This window comes from Piliocolobus tephrosceles, chromosome 2, assembly GCF_002776525.5.
Source record: "Piliocolobus tephrosceles isolate RC106 chromosome 2, ASM277652v3, whole genome shotgun sequence".
Lineage (NCBI taxonomy): Eukaryota > Metazoa > Chordata > Mammalia > Primates > Cercopithecidae > Piliocolobus > Piliocolobus tephrosceles.
In genome coordinates, this window is record NC_045435.1 from 86496475 (window position 1) to 86511706 (window position 15232).

The 15232-nt window shown below is 54.8% G+C and overlaps 1 protein-coding gene across 3 annotated transcripts in view; it reads right to left on the reverse strand.

The window, feature by feature from the left end:
- Positions 1 to 13114: 13114 nt before the first annotated feature.
- The window catches only part of RBM5 (RNA binding motif protein 5), a 33803-nt gene continuing 31685 nt past the window's right edge, over positions 13115 to 15232 (reverse strand). For all 3 annotated transcript variants that reach the window (XM_023231674.1, XM_023231673.1, XM_023231675.2), the window contains 3 exons: positions 14911 to 15008; positions 14703 to 14832; positions 13115 to 13747 (listed from right to left, as the gene is read on the reverse strand). In XM_023231674.1, the coding sequence (XP_023087442.1) occupies positions 13622 to 13747; positions 14703 to 14832; positions 14911 to 15008 (354 nt within the window). In that variant the 3' untranslated portion in view covers positions 13115 to 13621. The remainder of the gene's footprint in view (positions 13748 to 14702; positions 14833 to 14910; positions 15009 to 15232) is intronic.

Here is a 15232-nt window from a genome sequence, read left to right on the forward strand (position 1 = left end):
CCACTACTGAGGATACTCTCAGAAAGCCCCAAACAGCCTGGCAGCCAGAACCACAGGTGACATTTGACAGGTCGTAGTTCAGGCCCAGGACTGACCTGTGGAGCCACTGGGTCCTGACTGACCCTGTCACACCCACAGGCCCCATGCTAGGGGCTGGACATTCAGGCTCACTGGCCCCATGGCCTGACATTCTACCATCAGAGTCAGTCTCTTGGGTTGCCCAGTGACGCCACAAGATGCTTGTTAGACACACCTGGGAGCATAATGGCTCTTCCATTAATGCATTAGTGTTTCTGAGGTTTGGAGACGATATGGGCTGCCTGTGGCCTTGGAGATCTGGCTGTGTGTGTGTGCGTGCACGCGTGCGTGCATGTGTGTGTATTTGCCTGCATGCTCACATGTACCCCCACATGCAGGAAATCAGCAAAGAGGGGGTTGGGGGTATCCACTCTCCCACCTTGCCAGCTTCAAGCTGATTTGTTAAAATCTAGATTCCAGCAGGGCGTGGTGGCTCACACCTCTAATCCCAACACTTTGGGAGGCCAAGGCAGGAGGATGGCTTCAGCCCGGGAGTTCGAGACCAGCTTGGGCAACATAGCGAAACCCCATCTCTACAAAAAATATTAAAAATTAGCTAGGCATGGTGGTGCATGCCTGTAGTCCCAGCTACTTGGGAGCAGGGAGTATAGCTTGAGGCCAGGAGGTCAAGGCTGCAGTGAACCTCATGCTTGTGCCACTGCACTCCAGCCTGGGTGACAGAGTAAGACCCTGTCTCAAAAAAAAATAATAATATAAATAAAATCCAAATTCCCAGAACCACCCCCAAGCTTCTCTTCTATTGAGAACATGGCCTACGCACAGGAATTCCGAGGGGATACTGGAGCCTTGGGTGGGCTGCTGCCTCCTGGGCTGCCCAGGTGGGCTGGGTAAACCCTGGGGCTACCTGGGCTAGGGAGAGGAACCAAAAAGGAGCTGCTGCCTGACTCTGGAGAAATAAGAACAAACCCAAGGCACTCTTGTGCCTCCTGCCTTCTCTCAAGAGGCTGGCTTGGCCTGCTCTTCCAGGAGGCTGTGAACTGATGGATGAAAGGGAGGAGGAGACATTCCTGCCTGGGCTCCTTCAGGCCAAGGGCAAGTCAGTACCTTGGATAGGGGCTCCCACAGCCCAGCTGCCCCATCACAGGTAGGAAGACTGAGACCAGAAGGGGCTCTCACGCACCTAAGCTGCTAGGCCCAGCCCTGGGAGGGAGAGATTGGCCCAGGTTTGCCCCTTCAAGATCCTGCCTCCCCACGAGACTAGGTCAACCCAGGTTACCAAATTCCAGGATCCTGACTGCCCATGGCATAAAAACCATCCTGGCAGTGCTAAAGCCCTTGGAATGGCAGCTGGAAAGGGAACCACTAAGGCTGGATTTAGGCTAGGGATATGTCGTGCTGAGCCCCTGTCAACCTCAATAGGGAAGGCAGGTTCAAGAGACTGAAGAAGGCTGGGCACGGTGGCTCATGCCTGTAATCCCAGCACTCTGGGAGGCCGAGGCGGCTGGATTTCCTGAGGTCAGGAGTTCAAGACCAACCTGGCCAACATGATGAAACCCCGTCTCTACTAAAAGTACAAAAATTTAGCCAGGTATGGTGGCAGGCGCCTGTAATCCCAGCTACTCAGGAGGCTGAGGCAGGAGAATCACTTGAACCCAGGAGGCGGAGGTTGCAGTGAGCCGAGATCATGCTACTGCACTCCAGCCTGGGCAACAAGAGAGAAACTCCACCTCAAAAAAAAAAAAAAAAAAAAAAAAAAAAAAAAAAAGCCAAAGAAGAGACTCAGAGCTAGCAAATCAGACATGAGGAGGCTGGATACTGTGGCTCGTGCCTTTAATCCCAGCACTTTAGGAGGCCAAGGTGGGTGGATCACCTGAGGATAGGAGTTTGAGACCAGTCTGGCCAAAATGGTAAAACCCCCATCTCTACTAAAAATACGAAGATCAGCTGGGAGTGGTGGCGGGCGCCTATAATTCCACCTACTCTGGAGACTGAGGCAGGAGAATTGCTTGAACCTGGGAGGCGGAGGTTGCAGTGAGCCGAGATCGCGCCACTACACTCCAGCCTGAGCAACAGAGTCAGACTATGTCTCAAAGGAAAAAAAAAAGACATGAGGTTTGACTGGAGACTTACATATGGGGGGAAAGTCCAGTGGCAGTGGGCTGGACAGGAGAACTGCAGCTGCTTTTGAACAGCATGTGGTTTATAGAGCATTTTCACTCAATACCCCCTCCCCATGACCTCCACCTGCCAACCTTCAATTAACTTAAAATTTAGGCTTCAATCCCCTGTATGGCCTTGTACCACAGGCCAGGATGGGGGCTCAGCTGTTCCTCATAGATAAGGAATGAATCTCTACGTTGGCCACTCCCTCATTCCCTAGCTCAGAACAGGCATTCAGGTGCCTCTCCATACAGGGTCATTCTCTGGGTATGCTTAAGCTATTGCTATCAGGTACCTTTACTATACAAGGTAGGGAGGTGGTCCTGATCCCAGGAGGGAGTGGGGGCTTGGTGTACCCAGACTATGCCTCTTGCTCACACATGTATGGGCACACACACACAGAGACCTTAAGGAAATGGAGAGTGCCTATGCGGGCCGGGCGTGGTGGCTCACACCTGTAATCCCAGCACTTTGGGAGGCCAAGGCAGGCAGATCACCTGAGGTCACGAGTTCAAGACCAGCCTGGCCAACATGGTGAAACCCTGTCTCTACTAAAATTAGCTCCTGTAATGTCAGCTACTCAGGAGGCTGAGGCAGGAGATCACTGGAACCCAGGAGGTGGGGGTTACAGGGAACCAAGATCACACCACTGCACTCCAGCCTGGGCAACAGAAGGAAAGTCCATCTCAAAACACAAAAAACAAACAAACAAAAAAGAAAGTGCTCATGCTCTCTGGAACTGGGGCCCTCCAGCCTCCATGGACTACTTGCCCCAAGGAGGCTGAGATCCCTGTCCAGAGCAGGGACTCTCAAGCTGCCCCCAGGCCAGGCTGGCCTGGAGCTGGTATGGGTCTCCACGCTTACCCTCTCTCCCACCAGGACCATGCTACGTGGGGTGCAGCCCGTGCAGCCCCCGAGTCTACAAATGGTGCCCTATAGTAGCCCGGGCTTATATCCAAACACACAGGAGCACCTGGAACCTCAGGCAAGAGGTTCCCCAGAGCTGAGGATGCACCCGTGCTGGCTCTGCCCTGCACCAAATGGACCTGAAGGTTCTCTTGGAGAGCTTGGACAGGCGACCCCCAGGCTACCTAAGCCAGAGGGTGAGGGAGGTAGGGCCTCCTCCCTGGGCCTCCTTTAGGCTACCCTTGCTCCTCATCTCCAGCCATGAGCCCTGCTTGGCAGAGCTGGGCTGGATGCCTTGTGAGGAGTGAAGACTTCGCCCTGTGGGCAGATTTGGAATCCATGAATGTCCCCATGCATCACCTGGACCCCAACTCCTGGTCCAGGAATGGTCAGAGGCTCGCTGGGTTCACCATCCATGACATTCCCCTTTTGGTTTGCTATGGGCTGCTTTGAAAGCCCTAAGGACTGTTGCTATGTGTGTCACCCACCCCACACTGGGTTCAGCAGTTACCCACACTTCAGCAGGAATTCAGTGTGTCCTGAGGGCAGCATATACCCATGCCCCTAACACAAGACCTAACTATGCCCTGGTGTCCTATTTATCATATTCCCATAAAATTTCCACTCACACCCTGAGTATATCGTATTTCTTTTTTCTTTTTTCCCAAGATGGAGTTTTGCTCTTTTTGCCCAGGCTGGAGTGCAATGGTGTAATCTAGGCTCACTGCAGCCTCTGCCTCCCGGGTTCAATCAATTCTCCTGCTTCAGCCTCCTGAGTAGCCGAAATTACAAACATGTGCCAGCACACCTAGCTAATTTTTTGTATTTTTAGTAAAGATGGGATTTCACCATATTGGCCAGGCTGGTCTCGAACTCCTGATCTTGGTCTCCCAAAGTGCTGGGATTACAGGCATGAGCCACCGCACGCAGCCTAGTGTATCGTATTTCATCATGTTCTAGATGCCATGTATACATACACGACCCAAGGGCAATATTATGTCTTGAGAGCACCAGTGTTTACTCACATTCCACCGGCCTAGAGCTTGGGAGACATACATGTATCCTTCCCTTGATGTCTGTTTACCCCACGCTGGCTGCTTTCTTCCCTCACATTTAGAGTATTCCTTGGGTACAATTCTCAGCCATGAGCACTGCGGGACAGGGTTCGCCCACATTCAGGGATGCCAAGTGCAGGATCTGCCTGCCCTTGGGCACAGTATTTATTTCTACTCTGGTCTCTCTTTTTCCCCACGTGACAATATTATGAGGTGACCCTGCCCTGGCTTGGGAGTGAACCTCATGAAGGTCCGGGATGTGCCCAGCACTGGGGCACAGAGCCTACTAATGCTCAGGCCTGCTGAGGACGGTGTCACCCTCCCTGCAGCGGCACTCGGCCTGCTCATGGAGTGCCCAGACCCTTCTGCTGTTGGTTCTGGCACCTAGAGAGGGAGATATTTGGGGGATAAAGGGAGAGGAAGGTGGGCCAGCCCATGGGAACGTGTCCTAGGTTGGGGACAGGAGAGCTCTGGGGCCGATGTCAAGGAGGCTGGAGTACCTCAGAGGGGTACTGAGGTGGCCCTCCTGCCGGCCCTGCTCCAGACCCACTGGTCAGGGTAGTCTTGGTTTGGGAGCTTCCTGAAGTCACCAAGACCTGGAGAAAGTCAGAAGCCAGGGTGGCAGCAAGTACAGAAGGCCAGCTGGCCTTGTCCCAACAGACCCAGTCGTGCAGTGGGGACAGGCAGCATCGAAACAGGCTGGGCGAGGGGCAGGGGGGAGCCACCTTGGCCAGGGTGGCACCTTGGAGGCAGCCCCCTCAGAAGCCCCAGCTCCTGAGCCCTGTCCCATCCTGGCCCCCTCCCAGGTAGAGCCCAGGAGACCTACATATTCAGGCCTCCCCCTACCCCAGCCCTGAGTTTCAGCCCGCCCCTGGAAGCTCAAGTCCTGACTCTGTCTTCTGTTCCCAGGACAAAGGTTTGAGCTGGGCCCTGGCCTATCCTGCTTATCTCATCATAAATATTTATCAGACTCCAGGGGCCAGGCCTGCAGCTGGCTTGGTGGTGGGGGTGGGGGTGGGGGCAGATGCTGCTGAAGGATCTCAAAGCCCATCCCTAATGAGGGGACTGTGAGGGGAGAGTGCCACCTGGGCCTTGGGATCCTTGGGGAGGGAGGACAGATGGACAGCGGGACAGAATCAGAGGGAGCCTCAGGGACTTGGGCATAATCCAGGGAGCCAACCTCCCCATGCACCCCAGGAATGTGGGGGAGGAGTCCGAAGAGGCCAAGGCTCTGGGAGACAGGTGGGCTCTTCCCTGGACTTTCCTCCCATAGGACATCCTCGAGGGCCGTGCTCCCCACCCTCATCCTTCCCCCAGATGGTGCCTGCACTCTCTGCTCCCCCTACATTGCTGGCCCAGAGCTGTGCTCCTGCAGATGGGCTATCTGTTCCTGCAGAGCTGTGTCCACGAGAAGCCGTGCCCCATACGGCCCACTCCCCTCTTCCCACCATCCCTTCTGACCCCACACCTTCCTCCCAGAACTGTGCTGCCCCTACTCTGCATCCCTCAGAGCTGTGCTCCCCACACATCCAGAAGCCCCGTTCACCCTGTGTGAGCCCCTTTCCTTGCTAAATGGGACTCCCGATCACAGGTGCTGGAAGTCCCTGGGGTGAGCAGAGCAGACCCCCCATGGGCCCCTGCCAGTGCCTGGGTTCTAGCTCTCCTGTTAGCCTCGCTGCAGCATGCTGGGGGACCCACAGGTGGAATCAAAGCTCTGCTCAGAGCTGAGCTGCACAGCAGGAATCTGGTAGCCTTTGTCTCCCCAGTCCTGGGGGAGTAGGGGAACTAGGGGCAAAGAGGGCGCATTTTGGGATCTAGGGCCTCCTCCTCACTGCCACAGGCAAGCGCAGCTGCAGATAAGGGGGGACGCCTGAGCTAATGAACAGCCCCAGTAGATAATGAGGGGCTGTGGGGGAAGGGATGGCCTGAGGCGCAGCCTTGGGGTGAAGGCTGCCTCCCAAAGCCCAGAGCGCTCATTAGTGGAAGCCTGGGACGGGGAGGCAGCTAAGTGGGTCAGTACCCCTCCCCCAGCCACCTGACCGGTATGGGTGGAAGGATTGCCAGCCCATTGTCCCCCAGTGAAGTCAGTCGCATTCTGAGTCCCTTCTTCCTCCAACCTTCCTCCCCAAGCCTCTGCTCCCAACCCCCACAAACCTCTTGCCCCTTAAAACCCCTTCCCAAAGCCCCCTGTTCTTCAGTCCCTCTTCTTGGGCCCTCAGCTCCCAACCTCCAAAACCTCCTGCCCCTCCAGCTCTCCTCCTGGAGCTCCTGCTCCCTAAGCTCCCTGTTTCTCCAGCCCCCCTCCCTGAGTCCCCTGCCCCTCACAGAGCCCCTGCCTCCTCCCAGGGACCTCCCACTCTGAGCCCTTTTTCCTCCCGGAGACCCCCTCTGTGGCCCCCTCCCCCTCTCGGCACACCCCCCGCCCCAGGTGCTGGCCTTTGAGCCAGCCTCCCCAAGGCACCCTCCAGACTGAGCCACACCTGGGAGAAATTGAAATCTTAGACTCTTCCCTACCCCCACCAATGAAGCAGACATCCCTGTCCTGGCCACGAGGCAGCAGAATGCGGCTGAAGCTTTGCTGGGCCAGGCTGGGGGCTGTGCCAGAACAAGCATCCAGATGTGGGGAGGACACAGTGGCAGGGCGGAGGGCGGGCACGCGGCAGCTCGGGCCAGGCTCTTCCACCCCCATCCCCTGCAGCCAGCAGCTCTGGGGCATCCACTCCGGGGTCTCAAACTCCCCCTTCTTGTCCCATAGTCATGAAGATGAGCATCCTGGCAGATCTGTTTCAGGAGTGTGGTGGGCAAGGCCTGGGGGAGGGGATCTCAGAGGCTGTATAGGGTGGTCCAGGGAGGCAGGGTCTGCCTGGGTCCCCCTTCAAAATCAGGGTACAGCCAGATGAGGACAAGATGCACAATCTGTCAGCTGTCCCCTCCAGCTCCATGCCCCTGTCTTTGGCCAGCCTCCTCCTTGATCAAGGCCTTCCAGGGCTTCCCGTTTCCTGTCAGACCACCTTCCCCTGAAGCTCTGAGGCACTTCCGGATCTGTCCAGCTGGTCCCAGGACAGGGGGTAGAATATAGATGAGCCTCTGCCACCCTTGATGTTGTCAGGACACAGTTCTGGGAGGGGATGGGTGAATGTCCTGGTCTCCACCAATTTCCACCCCAGCCCCAGTCACCACAGCCTGACTAGTCTGGGTCTGGCTGCACAAGAGTTAATCTCAGGGTGTCCCCCACCACCACCACGTGTGCACAAATTCCAGGAACGCTTTCCATTAAGAACGCTCTGAGCAGATTTCATTTCATTTACATTAATAAGAACCAGAAAAATCTGCAGGGTGGGGGTGGGGCCATTGTTGGGCGGGGGCCGGGGCGGCTCAGGCACGTGTACTGCTCACGGTTTGTCTGGTAGAGGCTAAGGGGCTCAGGTTGGGGCTCCCGGCCATAGGAGAGGCTCAGCCAAGCCCATGTGGATGTGCTGGGGGGAAGGTAGATCCATCCTGTCCTGGGGGATTCACGTTGGAGGGAAGAGGCAGAGCCCAACTGCTTCTGGACACTCCTAGCCTAAGCAGGGTGGCATGCCCAGGCCCTAGGGCCTTCCAGGCGGAGGGGATGGCAGAGCTAAGTCTCGGGTGGAAGAGGATGCCAGCAAGTGGAAATGACTGGGTCGGGGACTGGGGCCCTGGGTTTGGATGAGATGGGTGTGGACCTCAGTCTCTCAGTTTGGGAAACAGGAGAGGCTGCTCCCTCTCCTTCCTGTCCTCACTGCAGGTATGGCTGCAGGTGTTAGAAGGGAAGCTACTGAACCTTGAGCCAGTCTTAGAGACCATGATGACCCTTCCTCAGTCCTCCCTTCCCCTCTCCAGCTCTGCTGGGGAGCTGAGCCATGGCTGGCAGACTTAGACCTGTTCAGTAAGCTCAGAAGCCTGTTCTTGGTGGACACCTCCAAGATCTACCCACCTGACAAGGGGAAAGCCTCAGAATGACATTGTGTGCACAAGGGTGTGCCTATTGGGTGGCAGCTTGTGCTCTGCCATGCTGTGGCCCTGGGGGCTCCCTCTCCCTTCACAGAAGTCTGCCAGACCAGGTTTTCCTTCCTCAGGGGTAGCAAGAACATTTGATTCCTGCCCCCTTGGGCAGGAGCCAGGCTGCACTTGCACCCTTGCTCATTAATGTGCCTGGCCTGTGTGTGCTCTTCTATGTGCCAGTGGCCAGGTGGGGTTATGCACAAGTGTGCATGCTTCACACACCAACCAGGGAGGGGGTCTGCAGGATCTGGATGTAATGCCACCCCACATGTCAAGGGTGCTGGGGAAGCATGCACATTGCCTGCTGCAGCCGGATGCCTGAGGGCTGCACTGTGTTGTGTGTGGGTGTGTACACACAGCATGCTTATGAGTGCAGAGGGTGGCCCCTCAGCCCAGCCAAGGAGTTAGGGAGTAAGAGGAAGGAGAGGAAGCCCCAGCTCTGGTACCTGTCAGGATCTGGGATCAGCCCTGCCTTGCTCCAGGTCTTACAGATTGAGGCTGGGCACCCTTAGGCAGTGGTGGGCTGTGCTGGGCCAGGGGGCCCTAGCCTGAACCCAACCCTGCAGGACAGGCTGGGTAGGGCTCCCACACCTGCACCTGACCCAGTTCCAGGCCCAAGCTAGGGGATGGTGGGGGGAGGCTTAATTACATCCATGAATCATTCTCAAATAGCTCCTGTCCAGTCAGACTCAGGATGGTGATGCCTGCCCAGAGCTGAGATCCAGGGGTTCCTGGAGCCTCCTGGAGCCTCTGTTGCACATAAAAGCAGCAGAGGGGCCGGGCAAGGTGGTTCACGCCTGTAATCACTTTGGGAGGCTGAGGCGGGTGTATCACAAGGTCAGGAGATTGAGACCACGGTGAAATCGTCTCTACTAAAATACAAAAAATTAGCCACGCATGGTGGTGTGCACCTATAGTCCCAGCTACTCGGGAGGCTGAGGCAGGAGAATGGCGTGAACTAGGGAGGCAGAGCTTGCAGTGAGCCAAGATTGCACCACTGTACTCCAGCCTGGGCGACAGGGGCTTTTTTCAAAAAAAAAAAGCAGCAGAGGACTTGAGCAGGCACCCCCCAGCCCCTCCTCTCTTGGCCACCTGCCTCAGCCTATCTCAGCACCCATGGGCAGAGCAGAACCAACTCCTCTAGACCTGGCAGCTCCATCCCACCTTATCTTGCCCCCTCAGCCTCCTCTAGCCCCCTTGTGGCTGCTGCAGACTCCTCCAGCTCCTCTTTCCAGCACCCTCTAGACCTCACTTTTCCTCTGGTTGTCTTCTCCTGCCTCTCCCTGTCTGTCTTCTCTCTCCTCAGGGCACTGGGAGGCATCCTAAGGCCCACTCCAGGGCTGGACCCCAACCTTGTACCTGCAAGCTGGGACTCAATTCTACAGCACCGGAGCAGTGACGGGGCAGCAGTTGCCAGCAGCAGCCCAGTCCAGCAATGGCTTTGAATCTCAGTTTGTTCTTTAAACGGGATGGCAGTGGGGCTTGGACTAAGCAGGATGGGAGGGCCCTGCCCCTGGCTCATGCCTTCTGCTGGAAAGTTCTTTCTGGCTGGGTGTGGGCCACCCCATAGGGTTCTCACCTTAACCCAAGTCCATGAGTCCACCTGCCTCTTGCCACCTTCTGGGAGGCTGGGGTGAGGGGCTGCAGGCATCCCCTGCTTCCATCTGGGAGCCCTGGACAAGCTGGGCTCCAGCTCCCCGTGGGCTGTAGGGACAGAAGCTGAGGGCCTAATGCTCTAGCAACAGTGCTTCTGTGAGTCAATAAGCACGTGGTGGAGAAGGGAGTATGAGAGGCAGAAATGCACTTTATCGACCGCAGAAACTATTTACCTGGGTCAGAAAGAATTGCTAAGAGAGGGAAGTGCCTACTGTGCACAGGGTCAGCCTGGCTCTTGCCCTGTTGGGTGCTGAGGGGACGAATTCCCCATCTAGCCAGTGGGGGGGGTCTCTGGGGGTCAGAGACCCTCAGGAACTTGCAAGGCAGGCAGACAGCACCTGCCTGACTCCACAGAAAGTTTCAAGGCTGAAGTTCTAGCCAGGTCTCCTTGAGTCCCAGAGACGTGGAGAGAGGCCCTGGGAACCTCCAGTACCTCAGGACTTGGTGAGATATCTCCTCCCTACCACCACCTACACCAGCCTGGCTGGAAAGATGATGGAGTGCTGCCACCTGGTGGCCGTCGACAGCACAGTACCCTCCTCCAGTGTCTGGCCTGGGGGCAATCTTCCCCCACAGCCCACCTGTCCGAGGGTATTCATTCCTCTGGAATCAGGGTGGCTGGGCTCCCGGCACCCTTGAGACCCCCAGCCAGACTATGCATGCCTGGGGAGCTTAGCTCAGGCCGGGGTGCTCATCTGGGCTTTGAAACTTGTTTGATGCACAGCCATGACAGCTGCTCCTGGATGGCCCTCAAAGCCTTGCACATTGTAGCAGCTGCCCCAGCCAAGGGCAGTCTGGACTTGGGAATCCTTGAAGGCTCCTTCTAGTTCAGTAAGAGCACCTTTCAAATTCAAGATTTGGGTTCCCTTGATTGAGAGGATTGCACTACTCTCACAGCACCCCAACATCACATAGGGCTGAGGAATGGTGGCCCTGTGGGCAGCACGCAGCACATTTAACTGGGCTTGGGACTGAAGTAAACTTTCATGGGCCCGTCAGGGGAATGCATGGGATCCTAGTGCTTCCAAACCAGAAGGATCACCCAAATATGGTCTGCCAGGATACCAGGGCCCAAGATAACAGCCTGTCGAACCTCAAGGACTGGGGCCATCAATTTAGATGCAGAGTGAAGGCTGCAGTCACCTGGCTAGGTATGCTGGTAACAGGTAAGGCTAGAGGAGGGAGCCTCCATCTCTGAGGAACTGGCTCAGACCCTCACGTTCACAGGAACCCTCAGCTTCATGTTCATAGGAAAGGTCATGCTGGTGTTGACAACAGATGCTGTGGGCCACAGCACACATGGGAGAGCCTTGAGCAGCTTCGAAAGGTAACTCTAGGCACCAGCAGTGTGGGACAGGTTCAAGTGCCCTTCCGGCCACTGGGAAGTCAATCTGAGGCTGCTAGAGGGCTGGCTCCTGTTAATGCCTGGCCGTGACTCCCCTAGGGAAGACGCTTCCACCCAGCCTTTGCTGAGCGGGGTGCATATAATTAAGAGCTTCCCAGATCCTGTTCTGGGCATGCTCACCTGGAAGTGCTTTCCGGGCCGGATGTCAAAAGGGTCTAATTAGGGTACTCAGGACTGCTGCTCAGGTGTGAGAACACCAGCATCTCCCTGATGCCGCAAGGGCTCTGGAAGTAAGGCCAGTTTCTTATCCAACTTTGGTAGATCAGATCTGTGACACACTCTCCACCCCAGCTCTGGGAGCTTGGGCCCTCATTTGTGAGGTTCCCAAGCCTTCCTGTGCAGAAACCCAGGCTTGGGGCTTCTGCATTTGCCTCCACCTCTCCCTAGCCAGAGCTGTGATTAGGCTCAGCTTCTCCAAGGCACTACCCTACAGGCCAGGGTGAGGACCTCCTGAATATTTTCTATTTCTTAAGACCCTGCCTGAAAAGAGGAAAACGTGACCATCCACAAAAGCAAGTCTAGCTTCAAAAGCAAACTGCAGAGAAAAGGCCACCCTAACTGCACGCCCAATCTGTGGAGCTCAAGCACTTTTTGGCCAGATGGGCAATGTGAGCACCCCATCACATCACCTGGTCCCAAAAACAGCCTGAGATCCAGGCACACTTCCTGACCTGGTCAGGCATGGTCTTCTGGGTCAAAATGATATTCTCTGCCCTGTGAAGGAGTGCTGAGGAGGAAATACCCACCCAAAACAGAAAACTCTGCAATGCCCCCAGGACCTCCTTAGCAGCTGAGAAGATGGAGTGGAGTACTATGAGGGGGGAGATGACCTCCTCAGGTCCTCCACTGCAGCAGCAGGTGGACCAGCTATCATTTGTATCACGGCCAAAAGCAGGGGGAATCTGCCCTGCAGAGCAGAGCAGTGACAACTCTACACTCCAGCATGTGTGGAATGAAGTCTGTGCAAACTGGACGGGCACAAGCGCTCATGGTCACTTTGGTCTTAGCAGAAAAGCTACTGTTTCCATGATTTCCATGAAGTTTTAAAACATGTTAAACTTTTTTATTTATTTCTTTGAGACGGAGTTTCACTCTTGTTGCCCAGGCTAGAGAGCAACGGCGCGATCTCCAGCTCACCACAACCTCTGCCTCCTGGGTTCAAGTGACTCTCCTGCCTCAGCCTCCCGAGCAGCTGGGATTACAGGCGTGCACCACCACACCCAGCTAATTTTGTATTGTTAGTAGAGATGAGGTTTCTCCATGTTGGTCAGGCTGGTCTTGAATTCCCAACCTCAGGTGATCCGCCCGCCTCAGCCTTCCAAAGTGCTGGGATTACAGGCGTGATCCACTGCGCCTGGCTAAAACATGTTAAACTCTTGAACTTAAAAATCTGAACATGTCAAGACCAGCCTGGGCAACAGTGAGGCCCCATCTCTGCAAAAATTAAAAAATTAGCCTGCATGGTGGTGTGTGCTTGTAGTCCCAGCTACCTGGAACACTAAAAGCGGGAGGATTGTGTGAGCCCAGAAGGTAGAGGCTGCAGTCTCCCTAGTAGCTGAGATTATAGGCGCACGCCAACACATCTAATTTTTTTGTATTTTTGGTAGAGATGGGGTTTCACCATGTTGGCCAGACTGATCTCAAACTCCTGACTTCAGGCAATCCACCCGCCTCGGCCTCCCAAAGTGCTGGGATTATAGGCGAGTCACCAAGCCTGGCCAACCCTGCCTTAAAAAATCAATCAATCAATCAATCAATCATCTGAACCTGAATGGGGGCAAGAAATAAACTGATTTCATCACCAGGCTTGACTGACTCAGACATGCTTGACCCACCTACCCACCCAAGAATAAAGAGACACAGGACACCCATTTCTCAAGGTATTTCTTTTGTAAAGGAGCCAGATTTGGCAACTAGACTGAAAATCTTCCAAAATTCTGTACAAATGTGTAATATACAAATATACACAAGGCGTTTGCCAAGAAAAGACATCACAACAAATGACAGAGGTGGCTTTGGTGTCACATACCACCTACAGCATCTCAAACCCCTAGGAATGGGAGGGGCTGATGGACCACAACATAGGCTACACATGTAAACACGCTACATTACACTATGTACACTGAAGTATAAAAAACCCACTGTCCTCTCCCGTCTGTTCACAAGCCCTCTGGCAGGAAGGAAGGCCATTCACCAGACAACCCACATAAGGGGAACTTTTTTAAGGTGGGAGGGAGAACCCTGCAGAATGAAGTGGTTCACCCTAAGATCTATTAATAGCACAAGGCATGCCCTTAAAGAAACAGGCGGTAAGAGCGAATCCAGGAGAAGATGGACCACTTCTTGTGCTCCTTGTCATCTCTCTCTCTCTCTCTCACTCCATCTCAGTGAACCGGGCAAACATGGCTTTCCGGACAGCATCTTTGTAGGAATCGGCACCCGACAAACCATACGCGCTGCCTTTGGCTCCTAGGCCAGCTCCCTTTAGCCGAACTTGAGCCTGGGGAAGCACAGAGACTGTCAGCTGGCAGGTGGGGTATGGGCTGCTCCACCTCTCACCATGCCCACTCCTTACCCAGCAGGACCACCCACCAGGAGACAGAAGAGACGAAACTATATGAAGACAAGGATTTCTCCAGAAGAGACCAGGAGCAAGTGTAAGGACTGGAGGAATAAAATGGGCTATGGAACACAGGCAGATGAAGCAAATCACCCACCCCTCAATGCTTGCTCAGCAAGCATCCATGCCCTTTGGGAAAGGGTCCCAAAGTACTCCTCTGAAGCGTGGGAAAGGCCTGGTAATTACAGGCACAGATTACACAGAACAGCTTGATGTCAGCAGAACTCACATAAACAGGATGAACATGGTCTACAAGAGTCTGACCTAAACTGTGCTCCCAGGACAGAGCAGGGGCAATGACGGGTGGAGCTCCTGCCTAGAAAGCCAGTGGGTAGGGGCCTCTGATCCCAGGATATGATGCCTCAATGTGGGCTCTGATCAATTTAAAGATTTCTTATCATGGGTGAAAACCCTATTAAATTTTCTTTTTTTTTTTGAGACAGAGTCTCGCTGTTGCCCAGGCTGGAGTGCAGTGGCGTGATCTCGCCTCACTGCAACCTCCTCCTGCCAGGTTCAAGCAATTCTCCTGCCTCAGCCTCCTGAGTAGCTAGGATTACAGGTAAACGATGTCACGCCCGGCTACTTTTTTGTATTTTAGTAGAGACGGGGTTTCACCGTGTTGCCCAGGCTGGTCTCAAACTCCTGGGCTCAGGCAATCCATCTGCCTTGCTCTCCCAAAGTGCTGGGATTACAGGTGTGAGCTCATGCCTGTAATCTGCCCCTTCATGCTAAGGTAAAGCTGCTCCTGGGTCCCAGGCTCTATGAGTGCTCTGATCTCATCTCTGGAACCAGCCTGTAAGCCTGGCAAACATCAAGTCCTGACCCTACTGCTTACCTCAATGGGAGCTGTAATGCCTTGGCACTTTCGTCCCAAGCCAGAGCCTTCCCGCCAGCCCATGGCCTGCAGCATCTTGTTGCCAATGTTACTGTGGTCAATGCCATCTTTGGTGGGTTGCTCGTAATTCCTGCCAGTGGCAAACACACAGTTACTTAAAACAGCCAGGGCCCCAGCTTACGAACTGGAAAATGTGCACATCACATACACAGTGCCAGCATCAAACTGCTTCTTGCGCTTGGGCTCTGGAGGTTCTGGAATGCCGTACTTCTCCCGTCTTTCTGCAGCTCGGTCTCGGTATTTCATCTATGGGAGAAAAAACACTGCTAGAAATGTTCACAGACCTCAACCTGTAACTGTCTAATGCACCTATTCAAAACTATCCCCAAGTATTTTTTTTTTTTTTTTTTTTTTTTGAGACGGAGTCTGGCTCTGTCGCTCAGGCTGGAGTGCAGTCGCTGGATCTCAGCTCACTGCAAGCTCTGCCTCCCGGGTTCATGCCATTCTCCTGCCTCAGCCTCCTGAGTTGC